Genomic DNA, 20,963 nt, shown 5'->3' on the forward strand with positions numbered 1-20,963 from the left:
CCTTCTCTGTGGCTCCCCATGGTAGATCCTGAGGAAAAGAGACAGCCCATGGTTCTAAATAATTTATTCTCATGGTGGAAAGTAGATGCATAAAACATACCCCACTTCTCAAGGTGGGCCTGAGATAAATACCTTTTGCAGGGAGGAATGTCTGGGAAGGAGATCTTATTGTCTATGCCCTCTGAATCTCCAACTACAGCATTAGCTTGGAGACCTCTGTCTTGAGCCTATGTGACCTGTGGTCATGTCTCTTTTATGTGAGAAGCATGGCACGTGTTGTGTTCCAAATCAGGAGTCTAGCAGGGAGCTGGGAGTCACCTAAGCCTCAGGTGTGTGCCCACCAAGTCTCCGAGTCTCAATCTGCTCTACCTTACCAAACTTCCTGGCATGGTTTTAAGTCCCATAAGTCATGACCTTACCTAAGTTATGGCAAAGATCAACGAAACAACTGACAAAAAGTGCTGGAGAAGGTGTGGGGGGAATGGAAGCCTCACTCGCTGTTGGTGGCATTGCAGATTAGGCAGCTACAACAGAAATCACTGAGTTCTCCAAAAGCTAAGATTAAATATGCTACATAACCCAGATTTTCTTTGCATCTGCCATGAGGACTTGACATCCAACTGCACCGACGCTTGCTCAAGCACGTTCATTGGTGCCCTATTCCCAATGGCTAGGAAATGGAAGCAACCTAAATGTCCTTCAGCTGATGAATGGATAATGAAAAGGTGTTGCATGTACAGTATGGGATACTATCCAGCTGAAAGAAAATGAAATCATGAACTTTGCAGGAAAAGAAAAGAAAAGAAAGGAAAGGAACAAAAAAGAAAGAAAGAAAATAGAACTAGAAAAGATAACATTGAGTAAGGTAACCTAGACCCAGAAGTAAAATCATGAAAAATTCTCTGTCTCCAATCTCCAATTCTTCAGATGTGAGTATATAACCTGGAGTAACTGCAGAAACCAGCAAAGTAGAAAATAAACTATTGCCCAGATGGATAGGAGGGTGGGGGAGCAATAGCGAGGGGAACAGCAGGAGATAAGAGATCTCAGTGGTACAATAGAAATTAATCAGGGGGTGGGGCTAATTAGGAACAGGGAGAAAGATTAATACAGAGCATGAGAGAAGGATAAAACAATAGTTAGGATATCTGAAAAAGTTGTAAGAAATCAAACTAGTCACTAAAAATACCACCAACACTGCATGCCAATCTGTATATAAATATACATTTAATTTAAATGAATTTTTCTCATCTAAGCTGACAATGTTCCCTCCGATAGCTAAAGACTGCTTAAGAAAATTCCCAACACTGGGCTGATTCAGAAGCTGGTTAGGCTTGTCCAAGAGACTTCCATAACATTACATTTTATTGGTATTGACCTTGGTTGTGCCCCAGAGGTGGAAGGTAATCCCTATTGTTGAAGTCACTATGTATTTTAGATGCAGGAACCAGAGGCCTCTGAGCTGGAACTGATTTAAAGGTTTCCTCCATGAGGATAAGCTTTCATGGCACCAGAAGGTATTTTGGAAGCCTCCAAAGGAGGGAATCAACCAACAGTCTTTTCCAGATATGACACCTATGAGTTACAACAGTGACCAGCATTTTACAATAAACCTAAGGGTGAAATTGTGGCACACATACCTTTGTAGTAACCAATACTTCTCTAGTTGGAATTTGAGACTTAATCTACAAGAGGAAAATCATGTCTTGTGGTGGAAACCTAGCCAACTTCCCAGGGCTAGAAAACTCATGGATCTTAGAGGACAACGAACACTCACCATTTTACTAAAACAGCATAATCCCTAAGTACATATTATACATTTGTTCTTATAATCACAGGTAAGTTTAGTCCCCACTCTTCCCCACAAAAAAATGTTCCTTTGCAAGAGGTGAGGACAACCTTAAAGAATCACAACTAATTAAAATTCAGAGTCAGTGAATCCAGGTTCCAATGGATACATCTAGAAAACAACCCCTACACCTAAGTCTCAGGAAGAGGGACAGAAAGATTGCAAGAGCCAGAGGATCAGAGAGTTTTCTGTGAGATTGTGTTTTCTAGTAATGTCAGAAGCTACACCCATAATGTCTCACCAACCTGACTACCTAAACAAGAGCTGAACAAGGATATAACAATAGTGGATGGAGGAATATCATGAGACCTCAACCCTACACAAAGAGCTATAGGCAACTAAGGAATGCTGAGAGCTGAAAAAATTCATCCCTAGGGAAGAGCACACTAATTGGTTATCCAGTTCCAAATGGCCATCCCTGAAAACACATAAACTCAAATAACATTATACAGGCTGAGCAGATTATATCAGTTATATACATACGTGTATTTAACAACAATGAATGAAAAAATTGGATTTGAAAAAAGATCCCAGAGGGGTATATAGGAATATTTGTAGGGAGGAATGAGAAGAGGGAAATAATATAATTTTATTATAATCTCAAAAATCAAAGAGAAATAGTAAATTTAAAGTAAAAGAAAGACTTCATGATGAGGGAAATGCTTTAAGAGAAACTTTCCCATTAGTGAAAGGCATATGTATGTACAGACTTTGAAGCGAAGATTGGCTTAGCTTCGCCTCCTATGAGCTGACAGGTTTGTGACATTATTTTTCTAAACCTGAAGTCAACTCATGTTCCCTCAGCTCAAAATAGTCTCATTATATTCCATTTTTAAAATATTATCATTCATTAAAAATACTATAATTCATTAACACAATTGGGATGGTCTGATGGTTAATGTTAACTATCTAGTTGACAGAATCTAGACAGAATCATCTGAGAGGTGGGCCTCTGAGGGATTATCTGGATTAAGTTAATTGATGCAGGAAGTCTCACATTATCTGTGGGCGGAGAGACCCATATTATCTGTGTGTGGGAACATTCCCTGGGCAGGGTTCCTAAGAAGAAAGCTAAAATGAAGAAAGCCAGCTGAGACGGAGGATTTATTGCTCTATTCTTCTGAGAAAGTAATGTTAACAGCTGCTTCAGGGTCCTACTGCCTTGACTTCTCCTTCATGTTGGATTGTACCTTGAACTGTGAGCTAAAATAAATATTTCTTCCCTGAAGTTGCTTTTCTTAGGGTATCTTATCACACCAACAAGAAAAGAAACTAAAACAGATGACCAAGTTTCATCAGAGTGCCTTAGAGGCAACTGACCCATGTATGACCAATGAAGGGCATGTGTGAGTATACATATATATGTAGAAATGAGATTGGCAAATTCAGACTAAGGTTGTAACTATAGCATAGGTCATTTGACATATTACAGAATATGAGTATTTACAAAGCCACAGAAAGATCATTTGGGTCTCTGTTACATAACATCATTTTTGCTTAATTTTATAAAGGTTAATATACATTTTAAAAAGTCATGTGTTACTCAATAATCAAAGCCATGTACCTTCATGTTACACCGTGCTGTACTTCTGAGTTATACTCCTCTTTCTGACTCTGCCTTTAAAGGCCAGTTTGAGATATCATTTCACCCCATTCAGGATGGCTAAGACCAAGAAAACAAATGACAAAAAATGCTGGTGAGGATGCGGAGAAAGGGACACCTCATCACTGCCCGTGGTTTGACAACCTGGTGCAACCACTCTGAAAATCAGTGTGGAAAGTTTGAAAAAACCTAAAAGTACATGCACCCTGCTCTACAATCCCTTGCCATATACTGAAAGGACACAACATTCTGCTACTTGATTAGCCATGTCTGTTGCTGTTCTATTCACAACAGCCAGGAAGTGGGGCCAACCTAAATGTCCTTCAAAGTAAGAATGGAAAATGAAAATGTGGTGCATATACACAATGAAATGCCATTCTACTGTAAAGAAAAATTAAATCATGAAAAATTTAGGTAAATGGATGGAGTTAGATTGTATTATATTGCTTTTGGTATCTCAGACCCAGAGAGACAAATGCTACAGTCTTTCTTATTTGCAGACCTTTGCTCACATTTTTTTTAAAATGTTTTTTGGGTGTATAATTGGGAGTGACTGCAGAAGATAGAAAAGTAGGAAGAAACTAAGGGTAATGGGGTAGAAGGAGCTCAAGGCAGGGGGATAGTAAGACACAGGCGTTATGAAGGTGAAAGGGGAAATGGGGTGGTGAGGGATTGAGAGTTAAGTGGGGAGAGGGAAGGAGGATAATTCAGAGGGAGGAGGAAAAGAAAAATAACACTAGTAATGCTTGAAAAAGTTATAGGGAAATATTTTATAAACTTATATAAAATATACACAATATGTGTATCCAATTTTTAAAACAATGTTTTGCCTCATGGTGTGACAATGCTCCCCCAATAACCATAGACTATCCAATGAAAACTTCAGTCCCAGTGTGGTGGTTTGGATAGGAATGGCCTCCATGAGCTCATAGGAGTGGTCACCAAGGAGTGGTTCTATCAGGAGGTATGGTTTTGTTGTAGATATGGTCTTGTTGGAGGAAGGCCAAGTCAGGCCTCAGTGTCTCTCTTCTTACTGCCTGCTAATCCAGATATAGAACTCTTGGCTCCTTCTCCAGCACCATGTCTTACTGGACACCACCATGCTTCCTGCCACAATGACAATGGACTAAACCTCAGTTAAATGTTGTTCTCTATAAGAGTTACTGTGGTCATGGTGCCTCTTCACAGCAATAGAAACCCTAATGAAGACAACCAGAAGTGGGAAGCCTCCCTTTGAGTTGTTGGTCAGGATTGTCCAAAGGACTCCCAAAATAATAAATAAATAAATGGCTACTTCCATTGCCCTTGGTTGCCTTCCAGAACTTGGAGATAAAACCTTATTGCTGTAGACACAGAATTTAGAAGAATTTAACTGTAACTGACCTCAAAGCTTCTTCCCTGAGGATAGCTGCTATAGCATCAGAAGGTGTTATGTAAATTTGCAAGGGAGAAAAACAATCAAAACTTTTACCCAGGGATAAATCCAGCAAAGCACAAAAATGACTGGCCCAGCAAGATATACCCAATGTCTAATGGCTGTACTTAAGTCTTTGGGGTAACCATCAGCTGTCTAAGAGAACTTGGGGGCTGCTCAATCAATAGGTGAGAATTATTTGTACTGTAAACCTAACCAATTACCTGGAACTGCAGAGGTCATAAACCTTAAAGAAGAACCTACCACTGCCATTTTTCTAAATCAATATAGGTTTTTAACTGTATTCTTGAAAACTTATGCCCATACCCACAGATGAACGTTATTCACGCTGCTTGCCAAAAGAAGTTCCTTATTATGCAGTAGATGGAAGCCACTATAGAGATCCACAACTAGTCAAAATCAAGAGAGTAAGTATATGTATATATATGAACTTACATATATAAGTTCAGTTTTCTCCAGGAATTAACCCCTTTTAGGTTATCTAGTCCCAAGTGGTCAGCCCTAAATATGAGCAACATTAAATGCATTCAGTACGTTCTATAATATAATGCACTAGACATAGGTGTTGTGTATAAATGTGACAATAACAATTGAAGAAGAGGTCATATATTTGAGAGGGGGTAGGAAGGGGCACAGGTGGAATTGGAGAGGGGTAGATGGAAAAAAGGAAATGTATACATAATACTCATGCATGAAATTCTTTAAAACAATTTTAAAAATTATTACAAAAAAGATTTGTAAGGAAGGCAAAGTTACCATAGCCCAAAGATCCTTTACAGGCTTTGAGTCAGTTCTGTGTGCACAGAAACGACTCCCAAAAGAAACTGCTTCTAGTGACCAATACTAAGAATATCATCAGGGCCAAATCAGAGATTTCCCTGCTCCACTATAACCTATCTACTTAGTGCTTCCACTAAAGGGCTTGATTTTTTTATTTTTATTCTCTTACTATAAAACTTCATGAAGCTATTATTGTGTTGGAACATGGAATTTGGGGGTAATCATGAGGCCAGTTTTTTTCCTGCTTTGCTTGCCAGTTGTAGCAGGTATAGTTTCATGGTGTATGCTCTATCTTAACCAAGTATGTGTACTGAAAGTTGGCAAAGTATTTAAGACTCGCCTTGTGAGAGATCCGTTTTTCTGTCTTTCCTCCATATCCTGTTGGAGGTGGTTCTGTAATTTAACTAACTCTAGTTACTAAAAAAAATATTAATTCATTTGTGTGCGTGATGTGTTTGTCTAAAGGTATGCATGTATGCCATGTGGCCACGTGATACAACGAGACGATTTTATTTCCATCTTACATTTCCAGGGAGAAGCTCAAATCTTCAGGCTTTCCTGACAAGTGTTGCTACTTGTTTAGGGATCTCTCTGAATCTAAAGGATTGATTCTATTTCCTGATCTCTGCACTCAGCATTACATATCATAGTTTAAACTAGCCGTTTTCTTGTTCACCTCTATATATGCGGCCTCCAGCTCGGGTCTGATACAAGTTCAACCAATGCTTCAGTAAGTTCAGTAAATTCAGATGTCATCTGAGCCTTATTGTTGTGTGTGTGTGGAGAGGGGGCAGAGGGGAATGTCTGAGAGAAAGTAAGAGTAGTTAGCAGCAATTCTCTATGGTCAAAGAGCCTACCTCAAAGGTGAGGTGCACTGTGGAGTCCTAGCAGAGTCAGGCAGAAAGATGTTGGCCTAAACCTACACCAACCTTTTGCAACCAGCTGTCCTTTCCTTGTGGTTTAACTGTCCTGGGGCAGAGTGGACCTCCCACCTCGCCTACAGGAACCTCAGTGAGAATGTCTCTGTGACTAGAAACTTCAGGAAGACCCGGTGATGGGTCCATCCATATCCATCCCCCAGCTCCCAAACGCGGTGTCCTTTAAAAACCTTCCCAGAACTATCAAGGTGAGACAAGATGGTCTCTTCCGGGAGAGGAGACACCAGGCAGTCTTTTCACCCAGCCCCGCTGTCTCCGCGTCCCGCAGCGCGCTCCACAGACTTTGCAGGCTCCGAGCCCACGAGCGCGCGCCCGTGAGGTGGATCGGGGGCGCGCGGCGAGGGCGGCCTGGCACGTCCTCGAGCTCCGCCGGCTTGCCGCGCGCCCTTCTGCCGGCGTCGGCTCGTATCCCCGGAGTCCACCCGCCCGTCCCGGGGTGCGGACTGGCCCTGAGCTGGCCGTACAGCCCGGCTTCGGACGGGTCCTCGCTGGAGCCATGGGCCGCCGGCTCGGCAGGGTGGCGGCGCTGCTGCTCGGGCTGCTAGTGGAGGTAGGGCCGCCGGTTCCCCGCGCCTCCGGGAGAAGGGACGCGGGAAGGGCATTGCGGAGCTCGCGAGTCTGCGATGTGGGGCGGCGGAGGGGTCTGATGCCCGGACGCCCTGTCCTCCCTGCGCGCCTCCTCCTCCTGTCTGCGCCCCGTTTCCCCCTCGCTGCTTGCTCGGGCTTGCGGCCCCGGGAGGGACCTTTGTGCGTGTCCACACGCGCTCCCTGTCTCTCGGGGCCTGGGGCGGCGCCTCCCGCAGCTGGTAGGAGGGACAGGGACATTTCTGTCTTTGGAGATGAAGTGCAGGCTTTTAGAGGCGAGGAGAAAAATCCCACGGGGAGCTTGGGTGGTGGGTGTACTGAGGTGAAGCCGCGGAAACTTAATGGTGGGTGGAAGCGCCGCCGAGGTACAGACAGGGTTAGAGCCGGGCTGCGGTCGACTGAACTGCGACATCCTGTGACGCGAGCCACCCTTCCTGCTCCAGCGGGTTCATTCAAAGGCAAAAGAGTGGATGTGTAAAATCTGGTGTGTAAAATATGGATTGGGTTTTGGAGGTTTGTTCATACCTCCACAGCTTCAGTATTTTGAAAGATTTTTGTATTAATAAAATCAGTTTAAGTGGGTAAGGATGCCCCTCTAACTATCACTGTCCTGCCTCAAAGACCTATAAACTTCCTTGGTTGTGCTTGGAAAGATTCTCATTTATGCTGGAGGAAAAGTCTTTCTTTCCAGAAGAGTTAAGGGAACAGTTTCTCCAAGCTCTAAGTTCGGATCGGAGCAAAGATTCCTCGTTTTTCTTTGAAATACCTCTTCTTTCCTTTTCTTTTCTTCTCTTTTCTTTTCTTTTCTTTTCTTTTTTCTTTTCTCTTCTTTTCTCTCTTTCTTTGTTTTTCCTTTCTCTCTCTCTTTCTTTCTTTCTTTCTTTGTTTTTTCTTTTCCTTCCTTCCTTCCTTCTTTTCTTCTTCTTCTTCTTCTTCTTCTTCTTCTTCTTCTTCTTCTTCTTCTTCTTCTTCTTCTTCTTCTTCTTCTTCTTCTTCTTCTCCTTCTCCTACTCCTACTCCTTCTTCTTCTTTTTAACGTTTTTGAGAAGTGCCACTTCTGGCTTTCTTCTTGTTGTTCAGATTTTTAAAAGCTTAGAAACCAAACCCTCTGGGTAATGATTCAACATTGGTTGCTGTAGAAAAGCAAACCAGAGAGCACTGTTTACAAAAATAAACGTGTGTTTACCTCAGCATATCTCTATTGAGGTAAATTTTGTAATCTGGCAATCTCATTTGTGCGCGCGCGCGCGCGCGCGCGTGTGTGTGTGTGTGTGTGTGTGTGTGTGTGTGTGTGTGTGCGTGCGTGTGTGTGTGTGTGTGTAACGAAAGATTATCTGGGGTTCTCTTGTTTCTATATTTGTACCACTCCTGTCTCCAACTTAGCTTTGTGTGTATCCTAAAAGTCTGCTTCAAAACCGCTGTTTTTATTTTTATTAGGGTGGGTGTTCTTTCCGGTTGTGTTTATTTTTTCCATTTTCTTTTCTATATTTTTGTATTCCAACGATGTTTATTGAGGAAATGAACAGGAGAGAAGTGGCAGACCTGCCAACACTCTAAGGCTTTACATTCAAGGGCCAGCAGTGGAAAAGCCATCAAAATGAGTCAAGTCAATTGAATTAGCTATTCTGGGGGAGAAGGAAAACCAAAAATAACCTCAAATATGATGCGCCAAGATTGTTGCTTGTCATCAGTTTTTTTAAATCTACTGCTTTGTTGGTTTGATGCCATCATAATGACGTTGGTTGTTGAGAGTTTTTTGGAATGGACTCTTTTTCTGTGCTGATTTTAAAAATAAGGCAGTAAAAACAAGGTCTCAGCACCTGGAGGGAGGGAGGGAGGAAGGGAGGGAGGGAGGGAGGGAGGGAGGGAGGGAGAAAGGGAGAGAGGGAGGGAGGGAGGGAGGATGCAGAAGACCTGGAAATCAGAGTTGTGTCTGGCAGTGCTAAAGTTTTACATTTGGGGATGGGGCGAGTTCTTCCTTTCCCTCTTAGTTGGCTGATTCAGGCTACTACAGGGGATTGGGTAATCCAGACAAAGAAAGGCAAGCTGATTGGTTGCTACTATAGGACCCTCCCCCACTTCTTGCGGGAGATTTGAAAGACTACTGAATACTTTCAGTCAGGGAGAAAGCCCACTGGTCTTGGTGAGGGAAGAGGAGCAGGAAATTGGTTGTCTCCTGTGTTCAAGTGAAAAGTATATTAATGCCCCTCCAACCTGCTTTCCTTGTCAGCCTGCTGACATCATCAGTCTAAAGCCTAATCCTTTAGTGCAGAAGGTTTTGTTCTATCCTGTAACCTGTTTCATTGCATAGGAACTTTTTTTCAAGTGCCAGGAATGGACCTCAGGGCCTTGAACAAAGTAGTCAAACTAGGCCCTCTACTGCGAGCTGCATTCTTGGATTTGTTCATTTAATTTAATTTAATTTTATTGTTTTCTTAGCTACCAGAGGGAGACTGAACCTTACACATGCTGGGCCAGTACTCTATTCAGCTACAGTCCCTCTTAAGACAGGAGCTTCCTGTGTAGCCTAGGCCTCAGTCTCCCACATGCTGTGATTACAGGGATGGGTCACCATGTCTGATTGAATTGTTTTATCTTAATGGGGAATTTAAAGCTTCTTTGAAGGACTGACATCCTCCCAAAGGCTGAGCTCTGGTGTGCTCTTGAACTTCACTACCTGGATGCTGGTAACATGTGTTTTCTAGATAGCTCACGTACGCATGATGATTATCTTCAGTGCCTGATTTCCTGTAGAGAGCTGTGCTCCATTGAGTGGCAGGACAGCCAGGGCTAAAAGGAGAAGCTATGACTCAAAACAGCAACAACAACAAAAACATTTAATGATTTGTCACATGCAAATTTAATGTAAGGTTTTAGTCTGAGCTTTCTCATTTATTTTATTTTATTTTAGTTTTAGTTTTAGTTTATTATATATTTTCTTGATTTACATTTCAAATGCGGTCCTGAAAGTCCCCTATACCCTACCCCCAGCCCTGCTCCCCAACCCACCCACTTCAGCTTCCTAGCCCTGGCATTCCCCTGTACTGGGGCATATAATCTTTGCAAGACCAAGGGCCTCTCCTGCTAATGATGACCGACTAGGCCATCTTCTGCTACAGATGCAGCTAGACACACACAAGCACTGGGGGTACTGGTTAGATCATATTGTTGTTCCTCCTATACGGTTACAAACCCTTTTAGCTCCTTGGGTACTTTCTCTAGCTCCTACATTAGGAACCCTATGTTCCATCTAATAGATGACTGTAAGCATCTACTTCTGTATTTGCCACGCACTTGCATAGCCTCACAAGAGACAGCTATATCAGGGTCCTCTCAGCAAAAACTTGCTGGCATATGCAATAGTGTCTGGGTTTGGTAGCTGTTTATGGGATGGATCCCCGGGTAGGGCAGTCTCTGGATGATCTTTCCTTCTATCTCAGCTCCAAACTTTGTTTCTGTAATCCCCTCCATGGGCATTTTAATCCCCATTTTAAGTAGGAATGAAGTATCCACACGTTGGTCTTCCTGCTTCTTGAGTTTCATGTGTTTTGGAAATTGTATCTTGGGTATTCTAAGTTTCTGGACTAATATCCACTTATCAGTTAGTGCATATATCATAGGAGTTCTTTTGTGATTGTGCTACCTCCAGATCCATCCATTTGCCTAAGAATTTCATAAATTCATTGTTTTTAATAGCTGAGTAGTACACCAATGTGTAAATGTACCACATTTTCTGTATCCATTTCTCTGTTGCGGGACATCTGGGTTCTTTACAGCTTCTGGCTATTATAAATAAGAATACTATGAACATAGTGGAGCATGTGTCCTTCTTACCAGTTAGAACATCTTCTGGGTATATCCCCAAGAGAGGTATTGCTGGATCCTCCAAAGTACTATGTCCAATTTTGTGAGGAACCGCCAGACTGATTTCCAGAATGGTTGTATCAGCTTGCAACCCCACCAGCAATGGAGAAGTATTCCTCTTTCACCACATCCTCTCCAGCATCTGCTGTCACCTGAATTTTTGATCTTAGCCATTCTGACTGGTATAAGGTAGAATCTTAGGGTTGTTTTGATTTGCATTTCCCTGATGATTAAGGATGTTGAACATTTTTTCAGGCGATTCTCAGTCATTCAGTATTCCTCAGTTGGGAATTCTTTGTTTAGGTCTGTACCCCAATTTTAATAGGGTTATTTGATTTTCTGGAGTCCAGCTTCTTGAGTTCTTTGTATACATTGGATATTAGTCTCCTATCAGATTTAGGATTGGTAAAGATCCTTTCCCAATCAATTGGTGGCCTTTTAGTCTTATTAACGGTATCTTTTGCCTTACAGAAGCTTTGCAATTTTATGAGGTCCCATTTGTCGATTCTCAATCTCACAGCACTAGCCACTGCTGTTCTATTTAGGAATTTTTCCCCTGTTCCCACATCGTCGAGGCTTTCCCCCACTTTCTCCTCTATAAGTTTCAGTGTCTCTGTTTTTTTGTGGCATTCCATGATCCACTTAGACTTCAGCTTTGTACAAGGAGATACGAATGGATCAATTCACATTCTTCTACACATTAACTTCCAGTTGTGCCAGCCCCATTTGTTGAAATGGTGTCTTTTTCCACTGGATGATTTTTGATCCCTTGTCAAAAATCAAGTGACCATAGGTGTATGGGTTCATTTCTGGGTCTTCAATTCTATTCCATTGATCAACCTGTCTGTTAATGTACCAGTACCATGCAGTTTTTATTACAAGTGCTCTGTAGTACAGCTTTAGATCAGGCATGGTGATTCCACCAGAGGTTCTTTTATCGTTGAGAGTAGCTTTTGCTATCCTAGGTTATTTGTTATTCCAGATGAATTTGCAGATTGCCTTTATAACTGGGTAAAGAATTGAGTTGGAATTTTGATGGGGATTGCATTGAATCTGTAGATTGCTTTGGGCAGGATAGCCATTTTTACTATATTAATCCTGCCAATCCATGAGCATGGGAGATCTTTTCATCTTCTGAGATCTTCGATTTCTTTCTTCAGAGACTTGAAGTTCTTATCATACAGATCTTTCACTTCTTTAGAGTCACACCAAGGTATTTTATATTATTTGTGACTATTGAGAAGGGTGTTGTTTCCCTAATTTCTTTTTCAGCCTGTTTATCCTTTGTGTAGAGAAAGGCCACTTAGTACTTTTGAGTTAATTTTATATCCAGCTACTTCACTGAAGCTTTTTATCAGGTTTAGGAGTTCTCTGGTGGAATTTTTAGGGTCACTCATATATACTATCATATCGTCTGCAAATAGTGATATTTTGACTTCTTCCTTTCCAATTTGTATCCACTTGATGTCCTGTTGTTGTCTACTTGGTCTGGCTAGGACTCCAAGTACTATATTGAATAGGTAGGGAGAAAGTGGGCAGCCTTCTCTAGTCCCTGATTTTAGTGGGATTGCTTCCTGCTTCTCACCATTTACTTTGATGTGGCTATTGGTTTTACTGTAGATTGCTTTTATCATGTTTAGGTATGGACCTTGAATTCCTGATCTTTCCAAGACTTTTATTATGAATGGGAGTTGGATTTTGTCATATGCTTTCTCAGCATCTAATGAGATGATCATGTGGTTTTTGTCTTTGCGTTTGTTTATATAGTGGATTATGTTGATGGATTTCCTTATATTAAATCATCCCTGCATCCCTGGAATGAAACCTACTTGGTCAGGATGGATGATTGTTTTGATGTGTTCTTGGATTCGGTTAGCGAGAATTTTGAGTATTTTTGCATCTATATTCATAAGGGAAATTGGTCTGAAGTTCTCTTTGTTGGGTCTTTCTGTGGTTTAGGTATCAGAGTAATTGTGGCTTCATAGAATGAATTGGGTAGAGTACCTTCTGTTTCTATTTTGTGGAATAGTTTGAGAAGAACTGGAATTAGATCTTCTTTGAAGGTCTGACAAAACTCTGCACTAAACCCATCTGGTCCTGGGCTTTTTTTGTTTGGGAGACTATTAATGACTGCTTTTATTTCTTTAGGGGATATAGGACTGTTTAGGTCATTAATCTGATCCTGATTTAACTTTGGTACCTAGTATCTGTCTAGAAATTTGTTCATTTCATCCAGGTTTTCCAGTTATGTTGAGTATAGACTTTTGTAGAAGGATCTGAAGATGTTTTGGATTTCCTCAGGTTTTGTTGTTATGTCTCCTTTTTCAATTTTGATTTTGTTAATTAGGATACTGTCCTTGTTACCTCTAGTTAGTCTGGCTAAGGGTTTATCTATGTTGTTGATTTTCTCAAAGAACAAGCTCCTGGTTTGGTTGATTCTTTGTATAGTTCTTTTTGTTTCCACTTGGTTGATTTCAGCCCTAAGTTGGATTATTTCCTGCTGTATACTCCTCTTGGGTGAATTTGCTTCCTTCAGTTCTAGAGCATTTAGATGTGTTGTCAAGCTGCTAGTGTATGCTCTCTCTAGTTTCTTTTGGAGGCACTCAGAGCTATGAGTTTTCCTCTTAGGACTGCTTTCATTGTGTCCCATATGTTTGGGTATGTTGTGGCTTCATTTTCATTAAAGTCTAAAAAGTCTTTAATCTCATTCTTTATATCTTCCTTGACCAAGTTAAAATTGAATAGAGTGTTGATCAGATTCCATATGAATGTTGGCTTTCTATTATTTATGCTGTTATTGAAGATCAGTCTTAGTCCATGGTGATCTGATAGGATGCATGTGATAATTTCAATATTTTTGTATCTGTTAACACCTGTTTTTTGACCAATTATATGGTCGATTTTGGAGAAGGTGCCATGAGGTGCTGAGAAGAAGGTATATCCTTTCATTTTAGGATAAAATGTTCTGTACTTATCTGTTAAATCCATTTGTTTCATAACTTCTGTTAGTGTATATGTGTCTCTGTTTAGTTTCTGTTTCTAGGATCTGTCCATTGGTGAGAGTGGGGTGTTGAGGTCTCCCACTATTATTGTGTGAGATGCAATGTGTGCTTTGAGCTTTACTAAAGTTTCTTTAAAGAATGTGACTGCCCTTGCATTTGGAGCATAGATATTCAGAATTGAGAGTTCATCTTGGAATATTTTACCTTTGATGAGTATGAAGTGCCCCTCCTCGTCCTTTTTGATAATTTTAGGTTGGAAGTCAATTGTATTCGATATTAGAATGGCTGCTCCAGCTTGTTTCTTCAGACCATTTGCTTGGAAGTTTGTTTTCCAGGCTTTACTCTGAGGTAGCGTCTGTCTTTGTCCTTGAGGTTGGTTTCCTTTATGCAGCAACAGGTTGGGTCCTGTTTATGTAGCCAGTCTGTTACTCTATGCCTTTTTATTGGGGAATTGAGTCCACTGATATTAAGAGATATTAAGGAAAAGTAGTTGTTGCTTCATGTTATTTTTGTTGTTAGAGTTGGGATTCTGTTCTTGAGGCTATCTTCTTTTAGATTTGTTGAAAGATTACTTTCTTGCTTTTTGTAGGGCATAATTCTCCTCCTTGTGTTAGAGTTTTCCCTTTATCATCCTTTGAAGGGCTGAATCCGTGGAAAAATATTGTGTGAATTTGGTTTTGTCATGGAATACTTTGGTTTCTCCATCTATGGTAATTGAGAGTTTGGCTGGGTATAATATCTTGGGCTGTCATTTGTGGTTTTTTTAGTTTCTGTATAACATCTGTCCAGGATCTTCTGGCTTTCATAATCTCTGGTGAGAAGTCTGGTGTAATTCTGATAGGTCTGCCTTTATATGTTTCTTGACCCTTTTCCCTTACTGCTTTTAATATTCTATCTTTATTTAGTGCATTTGTTGTTCTGATTATTATGTGTCCGGAGGAATTTCTTTTCTGGTCCAGTCTATTTAGATTTCTGTAGGCTTCTTGTATGTTCATGGGCATCTCTTTCTTTAGGTTAGGGAAGTTTTCTTCTATAATGTTGTTGAAGATATTTGCTGGTCCTTAAAGTTGAAAATCTTCATTCTCATTTATACCTATTATCCTTATGTTTAGTCTTCTCATTGTGTCCTCGATTTCCTGGATGTTTTGAGTTAGGATCTTTTTGCATTTTGCATTTTCTTTGATTGTTGTGTCCATGTTTTCTATGGAATCTTCTGCACATGAGATTCTCTCTTCCATCTCTTGTATCCTGTTGCTGATGCTGAATTATTGGTTCAAGTTTCTTTCCTAGGGTTTCTATTTCCATAGTTGTCTCCCTTTGTGATTTCTTTTTTGTTTCTACTTCCATTTTTAGATCTTGGATAGTTTTGTTCAATGCCATCACCTCTTTGGGTGTGTTTTCCTGTAGTTCTTCCAGGGATTTTGTTTGTTTGTTTGTTTGTTTGTTTCCTCTTTAATGTCTTCTACCTGTTTAGCAGTATTTTCCTGTAATTCTTTGATGGATTTTTGTGCTTACTTTTTAAGGGCTTCTAACTGTGTTTAGCATTGTCCTCCTACATTTCTTTAAGTGAGTTATTAATGTTGTTCTTAAAATCTTCTAGCAACATCATGATATATGATTTTAAATCCAAATCTTGCTTTTCGGGTGTGTTGTGTGTTGGGGTATCCAATACTAGCTGTGGTGGGTGTACTGGGTTCTGATGATGCTGAATGGTCTTGGTTTCTGTTAGTAATATTCTTTTTTTTTTTTTTAAAGATTTATTTATTTATTATATGTAAGTACACTGTAGCTGTCTTCAGACACTCCAGAAGAGGGCGCCAGATCTCGTTACGGATGGTTGTGAGCCACCATGTGGTTGCTGGGATTTGAACTCTGGACCTTCGGAAGAGCAGTCGGGTGCTCTTACCCACTGAGCCATCTCACCAGCCCCTGTTAGTAATATTCTTATGTTTGCCTTTAGCCATCCAGTAATCTATGGTGTTAGATGTTCTAGCTGTCTCTGGATGGAGCTTATTCATCCTTTGATTTTGTTAGACTCTGTCAGCACTCCTGAGAGTCCAACTCTCTCCTGAGTCCCAGTATTCAGAGCACTCTCTGCAGGTAAGTTCTCTTCTGGAGGGAAGGTGCACAGAGATCTGGGTCTCAGCTCTGCCTCCTGGCTGAGGATGAAGGCTGAAAGGGACCCTGTCCAAGAAGCTCTGTTGCTTCTGAGACCGTGTGCTGCCCTGTGTGGACTGGTCTCTGAGAGACCTGGGATACAAGATGGTTTTCTCAACTGAGTCCCAGTGTCAGAGCCCTCTCTGTAGGCCAACTCTTCTCAGTTATCCTAAGATCCTGAATGTGCTAGGACACCTGCAGCATGAAGAGTCCTCTGGGGACCTTGGGACCATCTGCTGAGTTCACGCCCAAGATGGCTCGGGGCTGGCGCTGACCTGAACGAACCCCAGCCGCTGGCCAGGCAGGTTTTCTGTTCCTGTTGGCCCAAGCCCCTCTGGGTTGTTTTGGAGCAAATGTTCTGTTCTACTCACCAGTGATCCCAAGATCCTGGGTGTGCTAGGACGCCTGCAGTGTGGAGATTCCTCTGGAGACCTTGGGTGCTTTTTTCATTTTAAACTGTCTGCTTTGAATATTTTATCTTCGTACTTTTGATGGCCCATATCACATGATTACATGTGCAGTTACAGAATACATGAGGAGGCAAAGGGTCCTGTCTGAGGACATTAAAACAGTTGGGGAAGCCCCTTCGTGGCTCCAGCTTCTGTTGACTGATACTCAGGACATTTGGTTTTGGTTTTTTTGTTTGTTTGTTTGTTTGTTTGTTGTGATTTTTGTTTTTTGTGGGGTTTTTGGTGTGTGTGTGTGTGTGTATGTGTGTGTGTTGCTTGAGATGGTTTCAATGTATAAATTTTTTTATAGCTGACTTTGAACATCTGCATGAGGTTTTGTGGTAGTGGATATCCTGTTTCTGCCCTCTGGCAGCTGCTCATCAACGAATGCTGTTGAAAATCAGGCTTAGGAGTTTTATAACCTTGAAAATAGTGAGAATATTAGCATTTTTAAGAGGGCTTTCCTGTCCCACTCTGTATCCTTTTATAGAAGGTTGCTTGGATGTAGAAATTTGTATTTTTATTGAGTGAACATTCATGGGATGATTTATTCTATTACCAAGCCCTGTTCTGAGCACTTTATAAATACTAATTCATGATTCATCATAGCCCATGGTTATTTCAATTGGGAGATATTGTATGATTTGTCCCAGGTCTTACTGTTGTTAAATTAGGGGGTTGAGGTGCTTGGTTCTTTTGTTTCCCTACCATAATGCTCCACTTCTTCCCCAAAGTCTGCTTACATGGGAACACCTTACATTAGCCCAGAGAGATTTGTAGAGGTGTGCATTCCAACATGCAGGCAAACTGCCAAAACTCCTCCAGAAACTTCTCAGTTCTCCTTAGAGGGATAATCTAATTTAAATGTGACATTTCAGAGAAGGGAGTTGGATGTGTACTGGATAGCAAACATGAGCAAGAACATCCCAGGAAACCTGCTTGTTCAGTTGGACTCCTAGATGAGGACTTAGAGCAGGAAGAGGCAGCTGACAACAGTATTCTACTCCACGGATGCATCCTGCAGGTCATTTCCTAGAACCACCCTTCTCCCCAGCTTAGTTTCCTGTGAATTATATGATCTACTAACAGGAGTCCTTGTGTTATACTCTGCATACCCCACAATCACTGTCTACCACCTGGTTAAATACAAGCTTAAATGCATTCCAGATATGTAGCATACTCTATAGGATCACCACAGACTGATTTCCATAAGTGGGAGAAGCTGAAAGCCCCCTTTGAGTAGTCCCCAGGTTCTAAGGTTAGATGCTTTAGTTTTGCTGGCTGGCTCCCAAGAGCTCCTTGTAGAAGAAGAGAACAGAACTTTAGCTCCTATTAGGGCTGATGGGATAATTCCCAGTGACCTTCACTGGGCCACAGTAAAATGCTGATCATACTTCGCTTGAAACAGGATTAACCAGACCCCAAGTGCTGGGGTATCCCTGAAATTTTTCCTCATAGTACATTGTTTCACACAATTGGTGACACTTTTGAAATGAATTTAGTCGTCCTTAGAAAGGCTACATCCTTCCTGAAGTGTATGCTTTAAAGCTTTCTTTTTATGTGAGGCTAGGTGGTGGTGGTGAACACCTTTAACCCCAGCATTCAGGAGGCAGAGGCAAGAGGAGTTTGAAGCCAGCCTGGTCTATACAGGAAGTTTCAGAACAGCCAAGGCTACACAGAGAAAACTTGTCTTGAAAAACCAAAACGAAACAAACAAAAAACTAAACCAACCAACCAACCAAATAAACAAAAAAAAAATCTAATTTATCTATGTGTATATTTATTTTGATTGTATGTACATGTCAGGCAAATGCTGTAGCTCTGAGCTATATACTCCCACTCCTGTAGAATATTGTTGAATATGAGTCACCCATGCAAGTCTGTAAATTCTCCTATGTTTGTTCACAGGGTTGTGGGCTCATTTTATAGGTAGGACTAGCCTCAGTATCTTTTTGATCCTTTCTTGGGACCAAAGGCTGAGTATGTAACGCTCTTCCAAAGTACAGTTGGTTTTGGCCAGGAAGAAAGGTCATCCGTGGGAGAGAAAGGGTGAGGAAGTGAATATTACCTTTTGAAGTTAGGGACATAAGAGGATTAGTGTGTGTTTTTCTATAGTTCTATATATTTTGTTGCTCAGAAATGTCAAAATTAGAAGTTAGTTGTTGCAGGGTGAGGCATATGTATTGTTTCTCAAATGTTTCATACCCTGGAATTCCAACCTGTGAGTTTTCTAAGATCAGTTTTTCCCGTGTCCTACTTTAACAAATATTTAAAATCCGAGCAATCGTTCAATTCCAATGGAAAAGGCACTGGGTTTGTCCCTGGAAACTCCAAAGAAGGCTGGGTGGCTACAGGTAAGTAAAAAGAAAGAAAAATGGCAAAGATAGATGAGCCACTGACACATGTAGCAAAGGAATTGCTCGGAAATAGTGAATGACTGTGACCAGATGTCCAGGGAGTCGTGAACATTGTCCAGAGCCTTTGCTGTCCTTTAGCTTGTACAGATGATGAAGGCTAGCTGAGGGTGGGGACAAGGATGACATACACAGTAAGGATAGGGTCACAGTCATGGCTGGCCACTTAGTTAGGTCTGCGGCCCATGTGTAATTTCTAGGCACTTATGTTTTGTAGTCTCCCTGGGAAGTCTCTCAAATGTCTCCTCAGTGTGGCCATCTTTTCCACCCAAATAACTTCCATCCCAGTTGCCCTCCCTACCTTTGTCATTCCAGTTAATCCCGTTCCTTTCTGGTACATATCAGCTTCAAAATATCATGGAATTTATCTTCTACCATATAAGCAGTTTAGAGACAAATATTTTAATATCTTTAATTGTCTGAAACATCCTGGAAGACTAGGGATGTAGCTCAGTGGTAGAGTGTTAGCCTTGGATATGCATCACCTGGAGGAGATCTACTCTCAGCGCCATCAGAAATACATACAGTGCTTGACACATAATAGAGACTTAGTAGATATTTGAATGAGGAAGTAGATAAACGGGTAGGTAATCATATGATAGGAGCTGGCCAGGGCTGTGGTAGGAGGAAGGTGAGTGATCAGGCTTGGAAGAGGGAGTGCCTGTGCAGTGTGCATGAAATTCCTGAAGCATTTGTTGAACTTATAAGATATGTCAGTTCATAGTGAGAGTCCCCATCCTCATCCTATTTATTTGTTAATCATCAATCCCATCCCCCCTTTCAACTTCTTCAATCTTTATTTACATATCATTCTCCTATTTACCTCTTAGACAATTGCAGAATTTATCTGCCAAGTTCTTTTTTGTCTCTTTGTTAACCACAATGTAGTATTGCATCTTATGAGATCTGTAAGGTTACTTTCCTGTTCATTTCTTTTATGCTCTTCTAGGACCCTGTGGTTAGTTTGGTTATAGAGCTACGTGTTAGTGGGAAGTGATCTGTTATTTTATAAGTGAGATTACTTTCTTGGTGCACAGGAAGTATCAGGGTGGTAGTTAAGTCTCATGTCTGGATGGCATTGTGACTATTATATAACCTCTTGGCATTTCATGGAATAGCTGGGAATTTCTTAATAAGTTATGGGTGTGAGCTCTCACTCTCTCACTGACTCAGCTGATTCAATTGTAAAAAAAAAAAAAGAGAGAGAGAAATGCCTGGCATTGACAGAGCTCTTTGCAAATCCCCACCTGGAGTTTAACTGGTTCCACAGGTTGGATTAAGAGATTCTTAACAGGCCTCATAGAGATAGATCAGTTCTAGAGTGCCAGAATTTGGTTCACAGCACCCAGTTAGGTGGATTATGATTGCTTTTTACTCCAGCTCCATGGGATCTACTGTTTTCATGTAATTCCCTTATAGACACATATTAAAAATAAAAATAAAATGTAAAAGATGAGAAAATTAATATTTCATTTTTTTCACAAGCAAGATTGCAATGCCCAGGTCCCTGCCAAGATCAGCAAGATCTCTTGTCTACCTACAAGAGAGAGCTTCAGTTAATTCCTTATTTAAAAGTTGTGCTTCTAGTAAGTTGTTCCCTGCTCCAAAACATAATTCCATATCCATGCTGATGCAAGCAGCCCTAATTTCCTTTGTATTCTCTTCTTATCTTTCTGTCCCCTGTTCCTTCTCTTTGATATGGAGGTTATCTACATTTTCTATATTCACTTAAGGATTCTCCAAAATGTGTTCTATTTTAACATCATTTTAGAGTAAATATGTAACCTTTTATTGTTGGTTTTGAAGAATTATAGTGGATTTGGTTTCTCATGTATTGTAAAAATACAAAGTAAAATTATAGCATTAATCTTCTAAGGTATTCAATGG

The 20,963-nt window shown here is 40.9% G+C and overlaps 1 protein-coding gene across 4 annotated transcripts in view; it reads left to right on the forward strand.

Moving 5' to 3' along the window:
* The first annotated feature begins 6,565 nt into the window (after nt 1-6,565).
* Nucleotides 6,566-20,963, forward strand: part of Vopp1 (VOPP1 WW domain binding protein) — a 67,860-nt gene continuing 53,462 nt past the window's right edge. The window contains exon 1 of one of the 4 annotated variants that reach the window (XM_021164660.3): nt 6,566-7,155. In XM_021164660.3, coding sequence (XP_021020319.1) covers nt 7,102-7,155 — 54 coding nt within the window. In that variant the 5' untranslated portion in view covers nt 6,566-7,101. The remainder of the gene's footprint in view (nt 7,156-20,963) is intronic. The other 3 variants (XM_085840579.1, XM_085840581.1, XM_085840580.1) reach the window with 3 other exon arrangements.

The sequence above is a fragment of the Mus caroli genome, unplaced genomic scaffold (assembly GCF_978045245.1).
Source record: "Mus caroli unplaced genomic scaffold, Mus_caroli_1 scaffold_7, whole genome shotgun sequence".
NCBI lineage: Eukaryota > Metazoa > Chordata > Mammalia > Rodentia > Muridae > Mus > Mus caroli.